General features: G+C 51.7%; 9 protein-coding genes across 9 annotated transcripts; 2 read left to right on the top strand and 7 right to left on the bottom strand.

Moving 5' to 3' along the window:
* Positions 1-530: 530 nt before the first annotated feature.
* Positions 531-2,073, top strand: PFICI_06608 (uncharacterized protein; the record flags this gene model as incomplete). Its single annotated transcript, XM_007835189.1, has 5 exons — positions 531-594; positions 645-650; positions 710-997; positions 1,085-1,205; positions 1,266-2,073. The coding sequence occupies 5 exons, from the start codon at positions 531-533 to the stop codon at positions 2,071-2,073; spliced, it is 1,287 nt and encodes a 428-aa protein (XP_007833380.1).
* A 556-nt stretch (positions 2,074-2,629) lies between these two features.
* PFICI_06607 (uncharacterized protein) lies at positions 2,630-4,355 on the bottom strand (the record flags this gene model as incomplete). The annotated part of the gene is made up of 3 exons (XM_007835188.1): positions 2,630-2,891; positions 2,955-3,839; positions 3,916-4,355. 3 exons carry the CDS (start codon positions 4,353-4,355, stop codon positions 2,630-2,632), a joined length of 1,587 nt encoding a protein of 528 aa, XP_007833379.1.
* A 4,289-nt stretch (positions 4,356-8,644) lies between these two features.
* On the bottom strand, positions 8,645-10,365 carry PFICI_06606 (uncharacterized protein; the record flags this gene model as incomplete). The annotated part of the gene is made up of 5 exons (XM_007835187.1): positions 8,645-8,941; positions 9,001-9,542; positions 9,620-9,750; positions 10,004-10,286; positions 10,356-10,365. The coding sequence occupies 5 exons, from the start codon at positions 10,363-10,365 to the stop codon at positions 8,645-8,647; spliced, it is 1,263 nt and encodes a 420-aa protein (XP_007833378.1).
* A 1,074-nt stretch (positions 10,366-11,439) lies between these two features.
* Positions 11,440-12,293, bottom strand: PFICI_06605 (uncharacterized protein; the record flags this gene model as incomplete). The annotated part of the gene is made up of 2 exons (XM_007835186.1): positions 11,440-12,042; positions 12,156-12,293. 2 exons carry the CDS (start codon positions 12,291-12,293, stop codon positions 11,440-11,442), a joined length of 741 nt encoding a protein of 246 aa, XP_007833377.1.
* A 631-nt stretch (positions 12,294-12,924) lies between these two features.
* On the bottom strand, positions 12,925-14,468 carry PFICI_06604 (uncharacterized protein; the record flags this gene model as incomplete). The annotated part of the gene is made up of 2 exons (XM_007835185.1): positions 12,925-14,163; positions 14,259-14,468. 2 exons carry the CDS (start codon positions 14,466-14,468, stop codon positions 12,925-12,927), a joined length of 1,449 nt encoding a protein of 482 aa, XP_007833376.1.
* Positions 14,469-15,824: 1,356 nt separating this feature from the next.
* On the bottom strand, positions 15,825-17,322 carry PFICI_06603 (uncharacterized protein; the record flags this gene model as incomplete). Its single annotated transcript, XM_007835184.1, has 3 exons — positions 15,825-15,964; positions 16,034-16,230; positions 16,292-17,322. 3 exons carry the CDS (start codon positions 17,320-17,322, stop codon positions 15,825-15,827), a joined length of 1,368 nt encoding a protein of 455 aa, XP_007833375.1.
* Positions 17,323-18,082: 760 nt separating this feature from the next.
* Positions 18,083-18,526, bottom strand: PFICI_06602 (uncharacterized protein; the record flags this gene model as incomplete). Its single annotated transcript, XM_007835183.1, has 1 exon — positions 18,083-18,526. One exon carries the CDS (start codon positions 18,524-18,526, stop codon positions 18,083-18,085), a length of 444 nt encoding a protein of 147 aa, XP_007833374.1.
* Positions 18,527-19,762: 1,236 nt separating this feature from the next.
* Positions 19,763-20,521, top strand: PFICI_06601 (uncharacterized protein; the record flags this gene model as incomplete). The annotated part of the gene is made up of 1 exon (XM_007835182.1): positions 19,763-20,521. The coding sequence occupies one exon, from the start codon at positions 19,763-19,765 to the stop codon at positions 20,519-20,521; it is 759 nt and encodes a 252-aa protein (XP_007833373.1).
* Positions 20,522-20,901: 380 nt separating this feature from the next.
* PFICI_06600 (uncharacterized protein) lies at positions 20,902-25,248 on the bottom strand (the record flags this gene model as incomplete). Its single annotated transcript, XM_007835181.1, has 1 exon — positions 20,902-25,248. One exon carries the CDS (start codon positions 25,246-25,248, stop codon positions 20,902-20,904), a length of 4,347 nt encoding a protein of 1,448 aa, XP_007833372.1.
* Between the last annotated feature and the right edge of the window lie 11 nt (positions 25,249-25,259).

The raw sequence follows: 25,259 nt of genomic DNA, 5'->3' as shown, positions 1-25,259 counted from the left end.
TCATAGCTGATCAGCACATAGTGTAATCAAGGACAACCGTGTAGCAACTGTGCTCGCCGGTTCCCTCAGCCAGACTGCGAATACAAGGAAACGAAGTTGGTAACCTACTCGAAAGCCCAGATACCACCATCACTAAAAGAAGATTTGAAGAAACAGACATACGTCACTTCCAAATACGTCAACGTTTCTTGTGGCACAAGCATACGATCCAGAAAGCCACTCGATCTTGCGAGATCAATCTCTACTACCCCCGCCGGGACATAGAAGTTTACCAAATATTGAACAGGGAGGTTGGTCCGGATCAATCTTACAGTCCGTGAACGACCTACCGATCCAGCCTTCGAGCTCGGTACCTTCCTGGAGCTCCGACGCAACTCTCGGCGGAAGTGGCCTGGCTGACTGTAAGCCGGGTTGCACGAGTCACTCGGATGCATTCCATGCTGCGGCCAGATTGTTGGAACATACTTACACGATATCAGGCCAGATATTTCAATCCTGCGATCATAGTCCGGGAAAGATACCCGGCGGTCATGCTCAGGACAGCTTTGTTGGAGTGGGAGGCACCACATTTACGCTTTCGAGTCCTGTGGGATCGTTGCATAATTTGCCCTATACACCCACGGCTCTCAACACGCAACTTCTAGAAATCTGTAAGCTTTCAAACACTATCGATTGGGTTTGCACTGATTATTGAATGTCAATTTTGCAGTTTTGAAGCTATTTTCTCGTTTCAAGACCTCCATAGACGGAAACCCGGACCTCGACAGCCCATACCACAAGCTCTATATGCCCTTTTGCATCCAGAACCCCTTGCTCGTTCAAATATCCATCTACACTGTGGCCTGCTTCCTGACCGAGACAAGGCACCTCGACAAGCAGCAGTCCATACTCATCAAGGGCCAGACGATCCGCATGCTCAATGATCGACTACGTTCTACCGAAGATGCTATCAGTGACGCATCTATTGCTGGAGTGTGTCAAATGATTGCTGACGAGTGTAAGTCGTCCCTGAAAGACAGAATATTGCCAGGGACCCCTTTCACTTTGCTCGCAACTGTTAAAGGCTAATTCCATTCCTGTACAGGGTATTGGGGCGACATGCATGAGCTGCTCGCCCACCTCAAGGGCATGCGACATATGATCGAACTACGTGGTGGCTATCAGAATCTTGGTCTCGAAGGTCTCTTGAGCAAGATGATCATTGTGTACTCTTCCTATCAAGACCAGACATTGCAAAGTGACTGGCCTCATTAACAGTGAAGCAGCACCGACTTTGGCATTGCGATTACTTTCGAGCTACCGCCGTATCTGCAAGAAGGGAAAGAGTTCCAGTTCGAGGACAGGACGCCGGGGGAGCACAGGGTTTCACACCACTCGCCCCTGGTCGCATCGGCATTGAGTTTTGCAAACTCTGTCCACCTCAGTGGATTGCATCCGACAACCGCGTCGATCCTCGACGACATCCGATTCCTGATTGCCTTGGCCATCTCCACGCCGGCGGTCCCGAGCACCCAGCAAGCGCAGAAACTCAAGTGGACGGCGGACTGGATACATGGTCGTATACAGGCCCTCCCAAACGACGCGCCTCCATCCGAGCCATCGGCAACGTCCTCGACAAGCAGTACGCCACAGGCAAAGGAAAAACAAAACCAGTCGACCGCGAGCTCAGCACGCACGAGCCATGAGCCCCAGAGGTCAGACAGCGTGGCGAGCCCCGATTACCTATACCAGTCGATCCGCCAGGCGGCCTTGCTCTATACCACGACGATCGCAGCCACCAAGCCTTTCAGCCAGACGTGCTCGCCCGACGACTTTTGTCAGCTGTGGGTGGCGGTCTGGCGCGTGCCGCTCGGCGTCTGGAAGTCCCTGCTCGGCATCTTCCTCTGGATCGAGGTGGCCGTCCTCGCGGCGGCGCGGGACACGCCGCACGGCCGCTTCGTCAAGAGCATGTACAATATTGCCGCGCTGTCCCTGGCGACCGAGGACTGGGACGCGGCCATTGCGGCCTTGAGGAGCGCGCTGAATTTGCAGTCCCGGCTTACTACGTGGGATACTAACAAGCTGACCCCTTAGGGAGGAGAACAAATTGATACAAGAGAGAGAAGCATTTTCCAGGAGCACTTTGGTTTGCAGCTTGTAGTAGATGCAATCCTCTTCGACCATCCAAGGTTTTATTATTCCATGCGTCCATCTGGAGGATCATCTATCATATATACGGTCACCACATTGATAGAACGGGGCACATTATAAGACAGTGTGGGAATGTTTGGAACTTGTTCTTCTTGAAAATAATCAATTATGAGGTATCTTTGATCCAAAAGTATAAATCATCTATTGGATCCAACTTCTGCTGCTGCCACCAATTTCGCTAGACTGGCCACTTCCCCCCTTTTATATCGAGAAGTTCCTGTGTAGGGTATCTGGTCTGTTTATTATACAAAAAATCATTTGTTTCTTTGCGGTTCTACCGCTTTGATGTCGTCGTAGCACATTACTAGATGCTTCGTTATACATTCCCGTATCTTTTTTTTTTATATCCTCTATTCTTCTGTAAGATGGATAGTATTTTGTCGGATTTACTTTTTTCTTTCTTTCTTTGTTTTGGCATGAGGGTAGAGAGAAGAGCTCCTTAGACGCTCTCCTTCTCAATGTGCTCGTGCTCGGCCTTGTTGGCCAGACCCATCTGGTCGGCAAAGGTCGAGTGAGGCACCCACTTGGCCGAGGTGCGGGGAATGGTCTCCTCGAGCATGGCATCGACCTGCTCGAGGGTGAGACCCTTGGTCTCGGGGATGAGGAAGTAGGCGTAGACGAGGGCGCAGGTGCAGAGCGAACCCCAGACGAAGAAGACCTTGGCGCCCAGGTTGCCCTTGTCTTCATCAACCATGTAGGGACTGGAAGAATTATGTGTTAGTCGATGAGGAACTTGGAGCGGATTGATTTTGAACAAAACTTACGTGATGATGGCAATGATGCAGTTCCACAGCCAGTTGGAGGCGGTGGACAGACCGACACCGCGGGAGCGGATCTGAAGAGGGAAAATCTCCCCAATGACGACCCAGGCACCAGGACCCCATGTGGAAGCGAAGAAGAAGATGTAGATGCAGATGAAGGCAATCATGGAGGTGGTGGCCTTGTCATTGTCGGGGAGGACGGTACCGACAATGGCGACGATGAACTGGCAGATGATCATACCAAGGGCACCCCAGATGAGAATGGAGCGGCGACCAAACTTCTCAATGGTCCAGAAGGAGACGGGGGTCGAGCAGACGTTGACCAGGTTGGTGATGAGCGAGATCAGGAAGGAGTTCTGGATTGTGCCCAGGGACTCGAAGAAGGTGGTACCAAAGTAGAAGATGAAGTTGACACCGGTCCACTGCTGCATCATCTGGAGGGAAGTACCGAGGATAGTGCGGCGCAGGTTGCTGCTCTGCTTGAACAGGGAACCCTTGAAGCAGTTCAACCACGAGTCAAAGTAGCCACCCTCGGGGATGACAGACAGCTCGTACTCGTGGTTGGCAATGATCTCGGCAAGCTCATCCTGGATGAAGTCGGACTCGACGGGCTGGTCACGGAGGCGGGCCAGGGCGGTAGCGGCGAGATCGAGCTTGCCCTTCTTGACGAAGTAGCGGGGAGAGTCGGGGAGGAAGAGCAGACCGCCACCGAGGATCAGGGACCAGAGGATCTGAATGGCAATGGGGATACGGTAAGAACCGCTGTCGTTGCGCTCGGAGGTGGCGTAGTCAATGGCCGAGGCGAGGAGGAGACCGATGGTCACACAGAATTGGTATCCGGAGACAATGGTACCACGGACCTTGCGAGGGGAGATCTCGGACATGTACCTGTTGGAGAGCAAAAGAGTTAGAAATCAAACTGGCAGACGGAAAAGGGAAAAATGATAGATCGAAATATGCTTACAGAATGAGGACAGCAGAGACGAAACCGACACCGAAACCGGCAATGAGACGACCGGCAACCATGAGGCCAAGACCGTGAGAAGCGACCTGCAGGACGACACCGACGAGGAAGATGAGGCAGCCAGAGATGATAGTCCACTTGCGGCCGATCCACTCGGCAATGTCACCGGCGATGATGGCACCGAAGAAGGTACCGGCAGAGAGAATAGAGACGATCAGAGACTTCTTCCATGTGGTGAGGGCGGTGGCATCGGGGCCGTCGATGACGTGAATGAAGTATTCCATGGCGTTGACACCGGAAATGTAACCCGAGTCATAACCGAAGAAGAGACCACCACAGGCGGCGAAGACGCACATGAGGTAGGTCTTCCAGGTGACGGGAGCCTCCACGCGGTTCACGTCCGCCGTGGCGTGGAGGGTGGGAGTAGCACCACCAGGCATCTTGTCGAGAATTATTGTCGTTGTTGGCGATGTGTATAATAAGTACTCGAGTCCTCAAGAGTATAAAAGTGGGGACCTTTGGCTCAACCGCGAGGGCTGTATGAATTGATGAGATGAGAGGGATGAGATGGGAGTAGAACAACACAAACTCTAACGGACATCACGGGCTCCTTTATACAACTTCTGCAACCCCCCAAGCAAGCCCAACACCCGGTCGGTCATTTCGGTCGGCTACCTGCCTCGAAAACCTTCCCTCGGTCGGCGGCAGCCAGCCCAGGCCTGCCCAGGCGAGTCGGCCCAGGTTCGAGTTGGGAATTGTGTGTACGTACTGCTTTGGCCCTCTCAGCTAGACTCTAGTTGCTAGCTGTGTGTAGGTTCCGACACTCGAACTCATCGGACGGGCGCGCTGGGCTCCACCTCCACGCTCCGGGGCACCACGCGCATGTGGCCAGGGAGCGACTCCAGATCATCAAACTCCCCCAAAAAATCCATGGGTGGGGACGCACTCACTTTCACCCACAAAGGTAAAATCCCCACGAAATGATACCTCGAGACGAGCAGTGGGAGGAAAATGGGGAGGGAGGGGGCCCTGAGCTTCTGGAAACCCACCATCGGGATGCCTCCAGACCAAGGAGGGTCCCTGACTACGGTGGATTTTCCACCCGTTTCCAGGTTGCCAGAGACGTGGTTGGACTGGTGGGTGACTGGCGTGACTGGGTGTGTCTGGTTGCGCCTGGAGTGCAGTCGTAATGGACTCGGTGCGCGTTCGGCTTCATTGTGGGCTTGCTGTGGAAACTCGGCCGTACTGTCGGTGGTTTTCTCAATCAACTGAAAGGAATGGCGCCGTCCCCGCCGTCCGGGGCAAGGGGTGGGACTCACGGTATGGCCGCGCTCGGCTGCTGATTGGTCATGGTCTGGGGTCATTACCAGAAGGGGCAACTAGCGATGGATACTCTTCTTCTTTCTTGGGTCAAGTTTTTTTTTTTTTTTTTTTTCTTGCTCTTGCTCTGTAATAGTCGTAACAAACTTGACGTTTCTTGTCCCGAACTTGAAGCGACGACGCGCTACCGAGAATCTGTCTCGACTATCATCCGGTATCCGCCAGCTTGGGCTCAATATTTTTCCTGGAGATTTGATGCGGATATCTGCCACCGCGCAAGAAATCACCCCTTTCGCGACAGTAGAGAAAGAAAAGGCTTTTTTCTTAATGGGTGATGGGGATCGTGTTGAAATCGCACGACCCCTAGACGTGATCGTGCCGCGCAGAGGCCCCATCGCTCGTTTTTTTTTTTCTTCAGCTATTGTATACGTACACTATTCATACGCGGGTAACGGCTTCGTCCCACAGCAGAGACTGCATCAAGAGAAGACCCCCGAATCTATCGACAGCCGGGCATCTTCTGTGGGGATTGTGTTGATCACGTTCAGATGCGAAACTTTCCTCTTGTCTCTACGTGTGTATCTGCACGGTCGAAACCTGAAAACCCTTACAGCGAGCGACCGGCTACAGGCAACGGCCCTCCCCAAAAGATTCCAGGGACCACTTATCGCCGAAACGCGGGTAACGTTGTTGCTGACAGACATTGTTGTCATCATGATTTCCCCCAAAATCTCGTGTACATTGTATAATCGGACGAAAATGTCCCGTGACCATGACTTTTTTCTTCTCTTTTATCGTATGAGCCGCTGATACGATCCGTGTGTCTGGTCGGCTGCGAAGAAAAAAGGCCCTAAGAATAAACAATTTGGAAACTATTGGAGCAAGCATGCGTGTACATTCGTCTCAACCCCCTAGTAATACTCCCAACGACATGGATGCAGCTTTCATTGGCCATATGACTGATGGATGCAATGCAGTCATATATTCCTGGCCTTGTCGGTTATGGCGTACGTAGCAATGTACTCTATATGTCCGTACACATCCGATGGATGAAGCAAATTGATAAAAGTCACGACGGAAAAAACCAGAATCATCCTACAAACACGCTACAAAAAATCACGTATTATGGACAGGGGTTGCTCGGAGATAATCGGCGCAATATGGGCCAAAGGTCACGGTTCAGGATCCAGGTCCCTCTGCTCCTACCTAAAAGCTTAAAACCTGTCGCTGGGCAAAAAAGCCACGCGAGAAGGGATGCTCTCGATGCTTCCCCATCTGGGGGGATTTTTGGCACCGTTCAAAAAGTATCACCGAGTATTCCCCATCCCCTCAAAAATTGACCCCGACTTCAAATCCCCAGCTTCATCTTGAAGCAAGCCGCATGCATATTAGGCCCGATTAACAGTCTGGAGGATTCTCCGTAGGTAGGGCTCAATTACTTGCTTTTCTTCTTCTACTTGTCGTGTCTGGTATCAGCGATCACGCGGGGAAGGACCCAATCCAATGTGTTTAATAAACAGGTATTATCAAGTCGCCATCCGGATCGCCGGTAAAGGCAGTTTCGACAATTTGGCCCATGACAACGCGAGATTGTTTGTATACAGTAGGTAAGGTAGCAATGTCGTGAGCCTCCTTGGTCACTCTCGGCCAAGTCGCCGCAGTCGGGCCACTCGCTTGCATCTCAAATCGGATCAATGCACAATCAGGTATGCATGCACACCCTAGATTGATATAGGTTATGGAATAGTCATGCCACGAGAATGCACACCGATAATCACCTACTAGTACATGACATCTTCTCTTGTGCATTTGAATGGGTTTACAAAATTCCGCAAGACACTGCACCGAATTGATCATCAGTCGCGAATAGATCGACCGCGGCGCTGAAATGCGCTTGGAAACTGCCCGCCCGCGGCAGGCAAAGGATGGAATCAATTGCGTAGGTAAGCGGCCACATCCTGGCGGTCCTCATTTCAAGGACGATCGGAACGTCGGGCATTGCAATTGGTCATGGAAGAGATCCGGCAGCCACCGACCAAATGGCTTACGAAGAGGAGGGCACTGGTCTCATGGTGACCACGAGAAAAGTCGCTAGTACTACCTACACGTACGATCCATAGCATCAGCCGAGCCGAATGGAAATTCCGACCTTTTTTCTCAAGTGTGAAAAGGAGACGAGTTCCAAAAGAGTGGTGAGTTCTGGCCAAAAACGGTCAAACCACCTACTTTTTAGTGGGCGGCATCCACGCATCCAACAACCATCCCACCCAAAAAAAACTCGCTCCACTTTCTTTCTGTCAATGCGTGTGGGATGATGGGGAAGAGAGAAAGGAGCCGCTTTGCCGCTCAAATCTGCCAACTTGATCTTGGGATCTTGACATTCTGTGGGAAAACTGGGGATGGATCAGAGCTGGGAAATCATGTGCATGTTACCCTCGGTTGGCCCTTTGCACTGCCCATTAAAACCCCCATGAAACGGCGCGTCGGCCGCCAGCTCTGCACTCTGTATACGAAACTTAGAAGGGCCGATGCTATACTCAGGTGACGTGAAAGAAAAAAGCAGCAGTAATTTGTAGTAGCATGGCCGCATTGGGATCTAGTCAGGTCCCAGTTCAGCCAGCCAAGATTGATGGCGTCGCTCAGTGCAACTTTGCGGCTCTGCGAACGGGGTGGCACAAAGCTAGAGGCGAAGGGAAAACCTTTGCCTCGGGTCCGCAACAAATACCAGCAGCACATTAAGCAGCAAATACGTGACACGAGAAGAAAACGTTTTGACACATTCTATGCTATTTTCAGTCGGCGCGTGCACTATTGTTGACCTAGGTTCGGAACACTTGTATTACCTAGCAGGCTCCCTCTAGACGCCAAGTCCAGACCCAACCGTTGCTGGGTCTGCGGCTACCTAGTGTCAGTTTGCTAAAGCTGGTGGCCATTGTCGCTGTTCAGGTCACGAGATCGTCTGGATTCCAGATTTTTCAGCGTGTCCCACTCGTAAAATCTGGGCCTGGCAACTGGGGAAAGGAAAAGATTCCAGCGCTTTGTTCTGGGGACGAGCTAAACTAACACGCTGTGCCAAACCACCGACCGTCTCGGCCTTCCCCGCGCCACAATTGCGGACACTACACTAGAAGCAGCCAAAACCCACGCGGCCGAAATCAGATCCTCAATGCGATTCTAGATCTCTGCTGATGTTTCCAGCATCTTGACAATTCCCATACCGGCAATCTACTCACACTACACTATTGTCCCACCATTACGACGATGTCTTATGCTGACTGATGCTGTCTGTCAGCCGATTTTCTGGGGTATCCCCCGCAAACGCCCCTCCTCCACTGATTCCAGCTGCGCGTCACCTCTCACCATCTCCGCAAGGTGTAACCACCCCGTGACTAGAACAATGACAAAGTGATTACGCAGCAGCTTCGGTCTTGCCTCCCTGTTCGGCGCTGGCCGTCGCCTGCCTTTGAGCCGCCATTCCTCCAAAGTTCAGTGCCTCGAATTTTATAGAGCAAGCGGCAATGAAAGCGACAGCGCTGCCAGCCAGAGTCAGGTAGAAACAGCTCACGAGAGCTTTGGTGAAGGCCTCGACCACAAGAGCGAGCAGATCCGGGCTCAGAAAATATGTAGCTGTCGAATCAGCCCCCGACAGGAGCTCGCGGATGTCATGGTGCGAGAGGTTGAGATCTGTCACGACTTTGCCAACCAGCTGGAACCCAAGGTTCTCGTAAATGGCGCCCGACATGGCTAGAGAAAGGAGATACCTACCATCTGTCCCATGTTGAACAGAGCTGCTGCGTCCATACAGTCCTGAGGTGGTAAGACTGTCGACGCAATCGGCAAAGAAATTGGCCACATCAGTCCAGCACCAGCAGCGACGATGGTTTCGTATCCCATTACCCTGCCCTCGGACGATTGGGAAGTAATTGTCTGCTGCAGTCCACCGCCGATGAGCATCAATGCTGCGCCAATCAGGAAAAATACCTGGTAGTATCGTACGACGGGGAGCAATGTGCCGGCGAGGAAGATCATGAAAATGAAGACGCCAATGAATGGGAGAAGCCGTACTGCCGCAGCCAGTGCCCCATGACCGTGGGTGAAGGCAAAATAAATCGTGGTATAGTATAGCGTCGCACCGTACACTACGCCCGCCACCCACACACAAAGCATCGGTAATGCCACGGACCTGTTTGAGAAGAGCTTCCATGGGATCGCTCGATGCTCGTGTGTGGTGAAGAGGTTCAAGTACTGCTGAGTTGTGAATGCGCATATGGCCAGACCCAAAACGGTCCATATGGCAATGACTGAGCCTGAACTCAGTCCCACACAGACCCCGAGAACACGGCAGCGAAACCGTACATTACAAAGATCCCCACCCACAGCAGACAGCCGACCCAATCAATCTCTCGGAGGTGTTGAAGTGCGGGTTTGTTGGTAGGCAGACGGTAAGATGGATATAGTAGGACAAGCGACGAAGCCGCAGCCACGACCGGTACGATGACATAGAAAGCCTGTATGCTGTCAACTTTAGCACATTGGCATATGAACAAAAAGCCATACCCATCTCCAAGTCGTGTGTTAATTCTCAGCAAAAGCTCCGCCAATGATTGGGCCCGCAACCAGGCCAATGGCGAATGAAATGGCAACGAGTGCCTGTACCATCGTAAGTTCGGACGGTCGAGCGAATATCACGTTGTAACAGAGCATGCTAAAGTCTACTATAAGCATTCGGGATCATGGTACGTCAAGAGTCATAACTTGCAGCACTTACACCTGATACAACGTCGCGGACCCGACAGCCATGAGAACGCGCCCGGCAATGACGGACTCAATGTTGGGAGCAGCACCGGCCAGTGCCGACGCAGCACAGGTGAGCAGACATGACAAAAGTCCCATCCACTTTAAATCACAGAACAAGGTAAATTTTCGGACGAGTGGGATCACGGCCACGCTGATGAGCGAGTATGAAAGGCTGAGCCAAGGTAGGAGCTCAATATGGCCAAAGGCACGGTACACGGAAACCTGTACATTGGCAACATTACTTGTATCGTAGCCTGTCGAGACCGCATGAGCCAGCTGGAATTGATACCAGCCAAAAAAGAGGCAGTCGATGATTCACGTACCGCCAATCATAGATAGCAATAGATTTGTACAGAGAATGATTTTCCACCTCCTTTCTGATATACTTTCTCGTGGATGTTGCGCCTGTGTCTGTAGCGGCTCGACACTTTTAAACTTGTCGTTGGCTTCGAGATCAGGTTCCTATTTGCCATGGATTGTCGAAGCCTCGGAACCGGTTGCAGCAACGCCTGCCAGGCACTGAGTCTGGGTGTTTCGGATGACATTACAAGAAAGTCTTGCTCGTGGAAGTAAGTTGACTTCTAGGAGATTGGAGTGTTGCGCTATCTGTCTCTTCGTTTCTTTGGCTTCTTATTTTCTGCATGGACACAAATGAGTGAGCAGACAAGAGTCAGTTTGCTGGCTTACATATTAAATCACGACGTGTCAGAGTGCGACTACATCGCAATTGTTGCTACTAGGTTGCAATTTGGCAGGTCCAAAAGAACCAACATGATATCAATCCTGTCTATACTCGGCGAGTTGGAGTCATGGATCCCAAGGGATACAAATAGCACAGTGGTTTCGTGCACCTTTATATATGCATGGAGAATGTTGGCACAGTTTGTATTTTCTCATCGACGCGGGTCAATGTTTTCATCACCCCTTGCGCCGGAGGATCAGACGATCCGCCTTCTTAAAAAAAAAGAAGAAAAAAAAAAAAGGACTTGCTGGACAAAAGGTCCACGATACCTACGTACAGACGCATCTCACCGGGCCTGACCACCAAGAACATGACCTGATTGGCTTACGTCTGACAGCGGCGCAGGTCCTGACGGTTTGGTATCACGTCCATACCCATCACCAATACGGCGCTTCGTTCAAGGAAGGTCGCAGCTCCGGCAGGGACTCCACCAACAAGCATCCGCGACAACAATAACAATAGAAATGGACATGTTATACCGAGCCGGCAACTTTACCATTTGCCGGGTCTGTTCTGAATAGGAAAAAGGTCAACAACCAACTCTTTCTTGATGAACAGCCTGGAATCCTGGTTCAAATAGTAATAAGCGCCATGGAGCACCTTTCATATCCATGTTACGAGCAGAGAAAAGCACAAAAGGAAGATAGGGGTCGAATTTATATTCTTCAAAGCCCAATGCTGGCCATGAATAATTCCCATATTCCATCCTCGACCAGCTCGCCCGCCCTCCTCATGCGCTCGCGCTCAACAAGACACGAGACCACAATCTCCTCCAGCTGAGCCGTGCCCATGCCATCCTGTAAAAGGTCAAACTGACCCGAGCCGCGGTTCCGCCTACTCTTGTGCGTGGCGCCGAACCGCGCAATCACTTCCTTGCGTCCTCCATTGCCACCGGCAGCCGCCGTCGTCAGTTTCATCCCCTTGGTCCCGTCGCGCTCCCACTTGATCTTGCCCAGGCCCGTCGCGCTGTGCATCTCCCTCCGCACCTTGGTCGTCTGCCCGTGCAGCTCGAGGTCCGTCTTGGTGCTCGTCCACTGGTGGAAGCGGGCCGAGGCGATCTGCGGCCCGGCGGCGTTGCCGCGCAGGGCAATGAGGTGCGGAGCGTCGTTGTCGTTGCCGATCGAGTTGGAGGTAAAGGTGATGGTGAGCAGCGGTCCGTACTCGGACGTGCAGACCATGGTGTGGCCTTGGGGCTTCAGCTCTAGCGTCCTTGGTGATGGTGGCGTTGGTGTCGGATGGGTGGAGGAAGAGTCTTGTTGCCATGCCTCCTATTTCATGTGTTATTAAGTGATTACGATTCTTCTTTTTTGTTCGACACTACTTCCTCCCTACAATGAAAATAATCATCCAACGATGTTGGAACACAATACATCCTACTTACCTGTGAATGCCCACTGTATTTATCTGCCGTGTTTTGAGCTGGTGAGCTGGTATATTGTTGCAATGATGGCTTCTTGTTGAACTTGGCATCAGTCCATTTGCCAATGCGATGGACCGCAGTTTGTGTAATTGCACTCATGATGATTATTTGATCAGATTCTAGGTGAACGTTTGCGTAACTGCTGAATAACTATAATGGTCTGGTGTTTCCTTGTCGGAAGGCATATGTTGTACTATAATCTCGAGACTGGAGAGAAGGTCTGTGAATCTTTCAACGAGAGCATCTACCATTCCACATCTTGCCTGCTTTGAAAGTTCTTTATTTCGCACCCTTCACGTCATTCCCGCCATGTTTGGTGGTTTGGGACACGACCCGGATCCTTGCGTTCTGACGTCGCCTGGCGATCCGATACGCTGGAATCGGCAATTGATGGGCATGGAGCGGCCCTATAAGTGGCTGCCTATAACAAGGAGTCCAGGACTGTTGGAGTCGGTCAGGGGCGTTGAAACTCATCAACTCATTGGGCGACCACTAGCATCCGTGTACACGAAGGTCTGAATTGCATCACCTCGATGAAACCGAATAACTGCTTGGTTTATAACTCGCAGCTGCTCTTGTGCCCAAGTTACGGATAACAGGCACTTGGGCTATGCATGTTTTGTCGGTCGACAAGTTATAAAGTTGTACAAGCCAAATGCCTTCATTTGTTCAACTCTTTGCAGGCTAGAGGCATCGAATGCCATGTTCCTCTGATTACATGTTTTATTCATCAACTACCCTGAAGTCTATCTGTTAACCTTGCAATTAGGCGGTTAAAAAGTTCCTCTGAATCTTCTTCAATGACTTCCCGCGCTAGATCCTTGACTATTTCGGCATCGCACTCATGATCTTCTGTCCATGCATCTAGGGAAGTGACCCGATCTTCCAACAGGTCAACTTTACGGTCTAGCTCTTCACCTGCAGAAACGAGTCGCTGTTCTAGGGTTTCTAATTTATCACTCATGGTAGCAATGCAATTTCGCAGCTGACGATTCTCGTCCTTCAGTTCTGCCACCGTCTTCTCAAACTGCTCAGACTTGGAGCGCAAGAGGACCATATTGGCTTCGTTAGTTTGTGCAAGTCGGATGTTTTCTGCAACAATTTGCTTCAGGTCCTCGTACAAAGACTTGGTAGACTGTGCAAAAAGTTCGTCTCGTTCAATAATGGGGCTGTCTCGCCTCCGTTTCTTGCTTGGTGGCGAGTAGACGAGAGGGTCCGACGTAGACTTTTCTATCACGGCCTGGTCGTAGGCAGGTGGCTGATCAATGGTTTCTGCCTGGCTAGTAGGTTCTGCACGATTTTCTTGATGTATCCCTGTCGCAGCAGTGGTCGATGCATCAGTCAAATTGATGGCAATCCCGCCCTGGCCTCGATAATATCTTTGAATGTTGGCTTGATCAGAATTTGACTTCAAGGTTCTGGACGTCAATGCATCGGATAGAGCCACAAAGCTAGCATCTGGAATCGTCCTGCACGGGATGCCGAATCTCAGCGTAAAGACAGTTGCCCGACCGAGTAATTGAAGTAGATGCAGATTTGTTTCCGATTCAGGATTTTTGGGCTGACATGGCCAACAAGGCGAGACGAGTACAGCTGGCTGGCTTATTTGAAAGCGCAAAGCACGCTCTAGATGGGTTGGTGTCGACTCATTGTCTGTTGTCAATGGACTGCATAGGGCCAGTTGTTCAACGCCTTCTGGTGCGATATGGAGATAAAACAGATAGTGGTTGCATCCCTTGATGTCGACTCTCGCTTGTAATTTGAAGAATGCAGTTCTTGTGCCGGAATCATGGTAGATGCTGAGAGCTAGACCCGGCAGACTGTGAGACTGCCCATCCTCACCCTGCCAGTCAGCTCGGACAGGGCGGTGCCAGCCAGCCGAGATGTGTGAAATATTTTCTTCTTCTGTTTTGTTGTCTGCAGAGCCGCACGCGGACGGCGTTGGAGGCGCCGCGAGGTCGACCATACCCTGTACATGTTTAATCAGCAAAGACGATGTGAAACAGACATGAAGAAATGGGAGTTGTATAACTCGGCCCCCGTCGCCCATATGCATGCGCACACGGGCTGACGGTTGTCCCACCCGCCCAGGCTTCTAAGCAGAGGAGCAGCCTTGACTCCAAGTTTCCGAGCGCAAGAAGGGCGAAAGGCGAATGTCGCGGACAGCCTCGTAGTATACGTAGGATCCCACACCTCTACCAGTAGAGAGAGAAAGACAGAAGTTTCGGACAGACGACGCAGTAGCACTGACGGGGGAGTCTGTTCCGTCTTCATCGTCGGCAAGCAAAAGGCAAGCGGACTCGGAACATCATCCCCCTACCAAGACCCTGGGCCTTTCACCGGCCGTAGACGGTGAGTAGGAGCCAGTAGGAGTGGTCATGGCCGTGTAAATACAGCGCCGTCGAAATCAGAAAGGGCGGAATGGGTACCTTATCGTATAGTTGTCAAGTCGTCGATGCGCTCGCGTTGTTGTTGATGCATCGGATTGTTGATGTGTCAATGGTGAAAGAGGAGGCTGGGATGCGATGGAGTTTGGAGTTGATGCAGCGACTCAAAGAAGCACGGACCAACGAGCACCCTTCTGTCTCCACTTGACAGCAAAGGCAGTACTTATCACGTGACCTTGAAAGCACGCCGTGCGGCACTAGTGCTCTGGTCCCGCTTTTAATATACACTAGAGATGTACCTTGGTACTCAGTACTCTGTACTGGAACATGGCCATTAACACTCCTGATTGCTTGATAAAACCGAGTCTGGAGAACATATTGGTTTATCTTCGGCGGATATTCAACTCGTGGAACGAATGGATATCTTTTGTCCTGCTATTAGTCCTCACAAGTATGTTCACGGGCATTTCTTCGAACCGGCCCCTGCGGTCTGGTGTCATGGAATGATTGCTCCTGGCCAACCCGGTACCTTTACCGTTCAGGTTTGGCAAAATGGAGTATAGAAACTTGTGACCAAATGACGGGTAAGGAAGCAGATACAATGGTCGTATATTCGAAGAGGATCAAAGATATGCAAACCTGGCAGTCATCTTCCCTGTGTTGACCAAAATATCGTTGTTGGATTCAGACAGCTCGCCACTGCTTTGGCAATTTCAAATACGATGTCCTTGGTGACAGCTTCTTGAAAAACGTATATGCTGCAAATGGCAATGCCCTCCCGATCACACCCCTTCCTTTCTTCTTGTTCCTTTTTTCTTTTCTTTTCATTTTTTGATTTTATTGAGAAGCATTAGCAACATGTCATCAACGGATGGAGAGATGAAAAAGGCAAGCTATCATCTTCAAGGGAGGCGAAGCAAAACACGAAGGCCTTCAAGAGGGGTCGCACACATGGTCATTTCTCCTGTACGCGCCGGAGAAGAGTCTCGGCTTTGGCGAATTACTAGGTCTATCTCAACTGTCTTCTTTTTCCTCCTCCTTCTACCTTCAGTCCATGGCATCAATTGTCAAACGCAAACAATAACAAGAAAACAGAAACGAATGAGCTCTCTGGCATCATTGCCAAATCATTGCAGGCACACTTGCCATGACCCTCACACACGAAACTCTCAAATCAAACCATTTACCATCCATTGCATCCCTTCGTGCCTTGTGTGTCCTCCGTTGATGAAGTCATGTCCTTTCAGCGATACATGATGACGTTGTGAGTCTGGCCGCCCATAAAGACAGGCTGGGCACCGGGCTGTCCGACAATGATGGGCGGGTTGGTACGCCAGTGTGCAGTGCCATTGTGGAAGGGAGACTGGCGCCAGTTGGGATAGCCTGAAAGGGAAAATCAGTTAGCTGAATGCTCAGACGAAAAAGAAGAAAACATTGTGTAATTACACCAACCTCCGGTGCCAATAGGAGGAGCCTGGACACCGGGGGAAACCACGGGCGGGTTAATGAGCAGGTAGGGCTCATTGCCCATGACGCCGCCGGGCTGCTGCTGAGCCATGAAGGAGGGCATGGAGTACTGCTGCTGGGGCTGCTGGCCGACTCCGTAGATCATGGGCATGGGCTGTCCGACGACGAAGGGAGACTGCTGGCTGTTGATACATGTCAGTCATGAATCTGTCATCAAGGTTATTTTGGATGTACAAGACTTACTGGACAAAGACGGGAGTAGGAGCACTAGAGACAAAGTGGGCTTGGCTCTGGGAAATGAAGCTTCGCTGGTTCGGAGGGCGTGCAGCCGGATTGGCGGGGTCGTGAGGTCCGAGAGCAGGCTGAGAAGGGGCAGCAGATCGCGGCTGATGGTGAATCTCGGGGAGAGAGTGAGGATTGATCTCTTCCTCTGCCTGGGCCTCTGCTTGCTGCTGAACAGGCTCGGGCCCGGGCTCGGGCTCGGGCTCGACGGATGCATTGGCAGGAGCAGCTGTAGTAGTGGTCTGCTCAGCAGCAGCAGCCGGAGCCTCGGGGAACTCCTCTTCGGTCATGTTGATACACTCGGCCTGATAGTCCCAATGGATCTTGAGCTGGATATCAGGGGCACCGGGTCTCTTTGCTTTAATGTGTATGACAGGACGCGGTCCAGAATCACCGCGAATGAGGTAATTATCCCAGGTTATGGGGCGTTCACAGCTGCTGCCAAGGGGGAGGAAGGGGCCCTGTAACGGCTCCCCCAATTCGACGTTGGGATCCCACGGGACGGGAGGATGTCCAATAATCGAAAGGAATTCTCCTGCAATGGTTAGAACGTCGCATGCAGCGTCCCAAGATTCTTCAGGTAGATCGTCAAGATTGTCGGGAAGGACTCGTGGAAAGTGACAGGGGTCCTCTGCTAGATGGGAAGTTGAGTCAACAGTGCCGTTTGCAGGCTGCGACTCGTTGTTGCCAGTGGACTGCGGGGTGATGGGCTGATTAGCAACGACGGGCCTTGTAGCGCTTGAATCGCTGGAATCGCTGGAATCGTCAAACTCGTCGGCGACTGATGGAGATGGGATGGTGGCCGTCTCTGCAACCTCTGAACCACCAGGCTTGGAGCTCTCAGCTGCTGCGACGGGAGCGTTGTTGCGGTGCTGGTCGTTGGGATTGAGGGCTCGAGTCGACAAAGTAGCAGGACCTGCAACAGAAGCCAGCATGAGTCCGGCAATGTTGTTAGAGTCGGCGCCTGTGACGCCGTTGCCTGTGTCTGCCATATTTGCAAAAAGATTGCAGATGGCTTGGAGAGGGGAGTGGGAGAGTTTTTGTTTTACTGTCGGCGATGAGCCAGCTGTGATTTTGTATTGGGAAAAGGGGAAACTGGTGGGCTGTGACCCAAACAGACTTGATTGTTCTGCAGAGTTGAAAGTGTGCGGATGAAATAAAAAAAACTTCACGGGCAATGCGTTTGCTGGTTTTTGCAGCCCAAGCGAGGGGTAGTTTTCTGGTTGTTGTGACAACTAGGAAACACTTTGGCAAGTCACCAAAAATTCTTGTTGTTGTGCACACTGACCTAGCTGTTTACCTTGGATGGAAGATTTCTTCTTTTTGCACGGCTCTGTGGCCGTTGGTCATTGTTCAATGTGAATAATAGTTTACCTTTGCCATACTTCATACGGCGTTCACTGTCAAATAAATCACGATCAGTGCAATCTGCCCTCTCGCTCCCAGTCCATTTCTAATAGTATTGCTCTCTTCATATCATCGAACACTGAATTGACCCTGCAGAGTTTTGTTCTTCATGATTCTCTCTGGCAGTCATTTTTAGTTAGTTGTCTATTCTCTTGCTCTTGGACTCAATTTAAATGGTCCACTATCAATCTCAACATCTTGCGCTTTTCTCATAGAGGCAAAGGTCTTCTACCAGCTTCTGGCTGCACTGGGTGGACTATTTAGTAATGGATTTAATATTTGATATCACAATGACTAATTATCCGGATGCGCTTGAACCATACCAAACTGAAGAGCTCTATGCTTTCAAGTATACATTGTAGGCTTTGGGTTTCTCGCCTGATTGACCAGCGGCGCCTGTCTCTGAGATGTCCCTTGCTGCGACGGCTGTGCCGCCGATGACCCCGGCGAATAAAATCCGCTCAGCTCCTGCGGCGGCCTGTACGGTGCCCGAGGTCGAGGTGGAGGAGCTGGGCGAGGCGCGGGCGGCGAGTAGTAACCGGCCAGCTCGGGATTCTGAACGTTTGCTTGAGGAGCAGCGGGGCCAGCACGGCCAGCCATGGCATGCTGCCGAGTCGTGGTGATCTCCTCGTTGTGGGAGCTGGCATAGGATGTCCTGGGGGTGTATTCAATGTCCTGTAGATCACTCTGTCCCTGCTGTCCCTGCTGACTTTGCTGCCCTTGCGCATTCGCGGCCGGGACACTTTGGCGTGCCGGCCGCCTGTGAAAGAGACCGCAGCTGAAACCCATGCTGATTCAAAGAGTCGTTTGCTAATGCGTCACAAACAGACGGGCTTTTGACGCGTGTATACTGGATACGAGTACGATAAGGGGTGGGAGACTGCTGCAAATGTTAATCACGACAGCGCTTAAGCAGACGAAGAAAGGGTAGAATACCCAAGCTTGGAGTAGAAATCCAGTCAACGGGTCACTTCAGTCAATAAATCATATGTTTGAAGACCGCTGGTTTGTTGCGCATCGTCAACTAAGTTTTACATTTCCGTCGACTCATTATGGTGCTGTGCCGCAATCCATCGGGTGCGGTGATGCCTGGCCTAGGCCCAGTCCAGTCCGGCCCGGGCTTTCCAAGATTGGTCGACATTTCCGCGAGACAAGGCGGCAAAATCTGGCGGCGCTAATTCCCACGACAAGCTGGACGTTGTATGTTCGAAGGAAGCATTCGAGACATTCTACTAGGGCGCGCCTCGCCATGTCGACGATCACAGAGCTTACAGTTAAGCTTAAACATTTTGGTTTAGCGGTTCCAATCAGCAGCCATGTCTAGATCTTGTACGTACTAGTATCGCGTCGCACCAAAAGCCGGACTCGCCATTCAGTGGCCAAATTGATAGTAGTGGTACTGAATTCTCAATTTCAGTGCTTTGAAGATTTAAATTGCCCCAACCGTTGATATGGACATGCACACGCGATTATATTGAGAGAGCTCGACGTTTCGTACTGAGAGAATGCCATTAGGTCAAGGACATTCATTATCCAGTGGAAGAGTGACTACGGAACTGTGGATAGCAGACGAGCGGACGCATGTTCAAGTTGCAATGTCATGCTATGTATTTGGATTTAGTATAGGAACTGACATTGCTGTAAACCATGTATGCTCTTCTTCTATAGCCCGAATGCCAAGTCGAGCAGCGGGTCTCTTGTGGTACAAATAATCTGTAAGTCACCGCGCGGAGAACGCCGATGATACCGATCAATGCAGCGTTCCTAGTCCGGTCCGATCCGGTCGCCAAGCCTAAAGCCCCGTTGGCTATCAGACGCTCCCCGATCGCAAAACATTCCGTAGCCGAAGAAGGAGGAAGGGAAAGACAGGAAATCCGTAACCGGAATTTGTCCATTACCCGGGTATCATTCATTACCAGCAAGTACATCAAAATCTTCATCTCCCAGCCAAAAAAGTCTTCATTCCTCGCCCAGCCCCAGCTAGCTCACCGCCACGCATTTCTTCTCCAAACCACCAAAGCAAACATGATTGTCGAAACCATTACAATACCGCAGACTCTGCACCTGAAACCGGTACCCCTGACTCGGGCCGCCTTTTCTCCCTATGGCGACGTCCTGACCAACCCATCGCCAAAGTCGCTACCGCACAACACGCCAGCCGACACCATTGCCGCCGGCCAGCTCCCCTGCGGCGCCGTCTCGGCCAACCAAGGCTCCGCCATCCAGTACCGCCAACTCGGCGTCGTCCGCGACCTGTACCCGCAGGCGGTGAGCGGCCAGGCCGCCACGCCGCGCGTCACCATGTTTGTCTCGGGGGCCCGGGACGAGGTCCTGCGCACGGGAGCGTTCCAGGTCAAGATTCTGGAGCGTCACCCTTTCACCACGCAGACTTTTGCGCCGCTGAGCGGCGACGGGGAGTCCACGCGGTACTTGGTCATTGTGGCACCGACGCTGCCGTCGAGTAGTGGTAGTGACGAAAAGTTGCCCGCCCCCGCCGAGGCCACTGATGGCAAGGGCGCGCTGCCCGGACGCGGGTTCCCGGATCTCACCCGGGTCCAGGCCTTTATTGCTACTGGTCGACAGGCCGTGACCTATGGCGCCGGCACGTGGCATGCGCCCATGGTGGCGCTCGGGGAAGCTGGTACCGCTATTGATTTCGTCGTGACGCAGTTTGCTAATGATGTGCCGGTGGAGGATTGCCAAGAGGTTGTGCTCGAGGGCGGCTCAGCCAAGAATAGCATCACGGTTAGACTAGGTTCGGAAGCTAGGTTATCAAAGTTATAATGGAATGTGTGAATTACCAAACAAGTCACAGATCTGAAGCAAGAACCTTTTTTGGGTGGTGTTGAACCTTTTATTTGTTTTATCTATAGGGGATTTTATCCGTCATTCTACCCTATGGGCTGTGTTGAACAGCAATCTTTTTTTTCTGGTTGTTTTCTATTTTCTTCCCTCTTCGCGTGAGTTTGCACATCCTCTTGTGTCAAGTTGATACACTTGACTATTATGAGGTGAACTCTACGCCCTCCATATCAAATCATTCCGTCTCAGGTCATTCCTCCTCAGAACCTCTACTCGGGATATATCCCATCTCCTTGAGATCCTCCATCTCGAGATCTTTCCACTCATCCACCTCCCCAACAGGTTCATGTTTGTTTGGAACGTTAATTGTCCGCGAGAATACGAGCAACATCAAGCGCTGTGAGACCACCGTACGTGCTGACTTGGCGTTGGAGCACAAACTGGGCATTGTCGGGAACCTCCTCTCCGGCAGTGCGCTCAGACATCTCGACATCCGTATCGGCGTCCGTATCGACGTCCATCGCGTCGCCATCGTTGGACATGGTCAGATCGTTTCTGCCAACGGTGGCATCCTTGACGGTAGATGACTGTCCGAGTGCAGCCATGGTAGCATAGTCCACCTCGCCAAGGGCCTTCCAAATCTCGGGTGGGCGCAGAAGAGAATTGACACGGGTCTTTTGGCATTCCGCGTCGCCACAGGAGCCGAGACCACTGCAGCAACCGGGAATCGGCACCAGCTCGCCCAGGCATTGGCCAGGCTGCACCAGGACGCGCTTGTTGGTTCGAGCCTCGAGCATGTCCACCTCAATGGTGCCATCGACGACGCAGTGGTAATAATGGACATCTTTTGTCTGGCCTCTACGGGCGCAGCGTCCCTTGGCTTGCTCCATGCAGGAGTCGTAGTTGTCCTGAGCCTTGGTGGCCAGGGGCGTCGCAAATATGACATGATTAGCGACGACCAGGTTGCTCCCGGCAGCCTCGGGGGCATCGACCTTTAGTATAAGGACGCGAAACTGGTCATCCTGGAAAGCCTCGACAGTGCCACTGGCTCTGCATGATACACTGCTGATGCCCGGAAGGTTTGTGGTGGTTCTGGCTGTAATGCTATTGTGCTTCATGGCATCCAAGAGCTCCTTGATGAGGTCTGTATACTGCGTGAAGACAACGACTTTCTCGTCTGCGGGAGTCCGCTGGATCAAATCAATGACACAATTGACCTTGCTGGAGTAGTTGCGGCGGACATTGGGTAGGCGTTGCTCTGTCTGAGCAAAGTCTCGACGCTCGGTGAACAGTTTTGCCAAGTCCACGACGTTGCCTTCTATGATAGAACGGCATCCAGTAGTTCGTTCGTGGCCATCGCCACAGTATTCCTTATCTGCAATACAGCTTCGGCACATGACATGTGCACATAGAAGGTTTGCCGTCAGATCATCTTTGGAACCGCAACGGAAGCATTCAAAGTCCCAATTGCTGTTCACACGCTGGAACAACTTGGCCCGTTGTACCTGGTTTCCATGCGTTTCTAGAAGCTGAATAGCATCAACGAAAAGGTTGATAGCTTCCTTGAAAGCATTCTCAGTGGCGGAAACATTGGCGCCTCGTACTCTGACCATGGAACCCAGCATTGGGGGTGGGCCGAATGGCATCAGAGCTCGAGGATCGGTGCAATTTTCGTAGTTCTTGTAGCCAGCGCCACCCTCTTCGTGGGCTTTGATGAGCTGTAGAACTTCAGCCTTCTTAATAGGCTTGCTGCATTTCAGGCCTCGCACGCGAGCCTCTGCCTCGAGCTCTTGGTTTGTCTTCTTGGACAAAATCGCTTGCTCCTGCTCAATGTTCTTCTTGCCATCGATAGACGTGGCACGGCGTGCATTCTGTTTGTCTTCAATTTCCGGGAAAAGTTGTTGCAGCTTGTCACGTAACTCATAGTCCTTCGCGTTGTCGATGTATGAGCTGATCTCCTCAGGTCCTTGATCGTTGTTTCGTGACATATACTCGGTGATCAGATCGGTTACGTCGTCTTCACTCATATCATCGAGTTGAATAGGCTCCAATCTGTAAAAGTCCGTCCAAAGAATTTTTTCATTCTCGTAGAAATTCTTCAAGAGGCTCCTGTCCTCAACAGACGACGTGAAGACTACCTTGCCCTTTTGAAGTTGAGCAAGATCAAAGCTACCCATGCATTGGGAGGCTTTTCTCACAAAATCGGCCTTGATCTTGTCGTCGACATCAGGCATCAGAGCATGCACTAGAACCATGTATGGATAGGATCCTCCAAAAGATCTGACGTCGCCCTTTTGCAGTCTGCGGATGATTCGAAGGAGAGGTTCAATCACGGCTGCTGAGTCATCGGTCTCTTTCGATCTCTTGCCCTTTCCCTTGGCCGTTGAGCACTTTTCTAGACGTCTAGCTAGCCACAAGAGAAGACGAAATAGTTGTCCAATGTACTTCTTGGTGTTCTCAAGGACTTCTTGGCGGTTTTCAGTCAACTGCAGGTGAGTGCGGTTGCCATCTCTGCCAAAGGTTGGGAGAGAGGCTGCGTAGCTCAGTGCCTTTGAGCTGAGGTCATCTGGGATGACCGAGCCTGGCGTAATGCCAACAGCGTGCAGCGCGATTCCCAGATTCTCCTTGTCCAGGTAGTCCTGGTTCATCTGTGCCCGGCGCCAAACTTGCTGCGTCTCTAAGTAGACGGCCTTTTCCTCCTGGCTTGGGGCGCAGACGATGACATGCTCATGCACCTGAACATTCAGGCCAGCGGCATTATTGGAGATGGAGAAGGTTCTGAGAAAATGCTCGGCCTGTTCATGACGGTCTTTGACAAACTTGTCTGATTTCAAGCGTCCATAAGACAAGCAATCCTCGGCCTGGGTGCGAACTGACAGCGTGGGCCCGTTGGTAATGGCAGGGAGTCCCAAGCGAAGGTCAATGGGTCTGACCAAAGAGATTCCCAAAGCTGTGGCCATGTAGTTGATGTCGGCAAGAGTCTGGCGGGGCGGAGTTCCCGAGAGGAGCCATTTGTGTTCGGTCTTTGCGGTGGAAAGGAACTGCGCTACATGAATGTTGCGGTAGCTGACCTCGTCCCAAACAATTCGAGACCAGCTGAAGTACTCGAATAGTATGTAGGCGTCAAAGAACATTTTGGAATAGTTCAATTTGCGAGGCTTTGTGTTTCCTGTAGATGCCGCCTTCTTCGTTTTCTGGCCCGGAACTGCCCACCGAGAGCTTTCCTTGACATGCTCTGCGACCAAATCACGATTCTCTGCTTGAAAGTCAGAGTAGGCGCCCTCCATAGTGCGTACCAGACCCTTGCGTGCATGTTCATTTGCTCCTGACTCAAGGTATGCGGAAAGGAACGTGCGAAGATTGCGCACACAAGCACGGTGCCACTCGACATATGTTCGCTCGGGGTAAGGGAGTTTTGTGCTGTCAGCCCTGGAGGTGCCCGTGATGACACTTCGTGCAGAAGATTTTGCAAGCTCCTCCCTGTACTGGTTGTCTCCAAACAGACTATCGTTGACAATGACAACCTTGGCGTTGCGAATACGTTTCTGGTTTACAAACAATGTCAGATCCTTGGGGGATCTGAGAACAAGGAGATCATCTGCGGCCAGATTTCGAAGGAATCTCCAGGCCTCATTCTGCCATTGATCAATAATGTGCTCGGGCACAATGATCAGAGTCGCTTTGAGTGCCTTGGCACCCAAGCTGGCCTCCTGCTCAGCTCGTCTCTTGTAGCCAGAATCGTCATGGTTTGCTTGGAGGTCGATCAAAGCGAGGGTCATTACCGTCTTGCCGGCACCGACTTTGTCAGCAATGATTCCTCCGGCACAATAGACCTCGCGCTCAGCACGTCCCACTGCGCGCAGAGGAAGCCCATCCATTACTTCTTCTTCATCCTCTCGCTCGGTAAAAGCTTGGGGCGAGTTTTCCCGATCAATCATGTACTTGACTGTCGACAACTGCTTCGGGTCCAGACGTAGAGACGGCGGGAAATGCGGCGGCTGGGCTTGCTCTTGCCCAAGACGGCTGGGAAGCGTCGGGATAGACTCTGAGAACGGCTTCAGGTTGAAGACAAGCGAGTCGGAATGTCCTGGTTCGGTGAATGCCTTCAAGACGATTGGGCTAGCCAGATCTGCAAGTGCGCCGTCGATACTCGGCAAGCATGACAGAGCGCGGTGAGCAATTCTTGATGTGTTGAGGCTCAATCTCACATACATGAAAGGTCTCTCTTTCTTGGATTCCCGGTCGTGTGGAGGGACTCTAGCCGCGATCTCCAATGCCGGAGCTTGCTTTCTCAACCCGTCCTCATATCTACCGACATCATCGGGTTTATGTATGGGTTGTAAGACGCCGCCTTCAGTTTCGCAAATCCAGTAGACGTCTGGGAACTTGGGCGAGCATGGCTCGCAAAGTTCAACACGAATAGTCTGGGTACTCAAGGGGTTCATCGAGCGAATGATGCTGGGAATTGCAAATGGGATTGACCTGAAGAACGAACCATGATCCTTCTTGTCGATGGTGACGAACTTGTCTCCACCATCGCAAAGCCATGCTATCCTGGTTAGGAGGTGGTTGGGATCCAGGCCTCCTGGAATATTCATTTCAGCCAAGATACGATTGTCTTCATGGCATTCCGGCACCTGTGCGTCAAGGCTTGTGGCGCGCCACAGGCGCGCGAGGTTCTGCACAGGTGGGCTAAGGACCAGTTCCATATTCTTGTTGA

The sequence above is a fragment of the Pestalotiopsis fici genome, assembly GCF_000516985.1.
Source record: "Pestalotiopsis fici W106-1 unplaced genomic scaffold PFICI_Scf_4, whole genome shotgun sequence".
Lineage (NCBI taxonomy): Eukaryota > Fungi > Ascomycota > Sordariomycetes > Amphisphaeriales > Sporocadaceae > Pestalotiopsis > Pestalotiopsis fici.
This window is presented reverse-complemented; position numbering and strand designations above follow the sequence as displayed.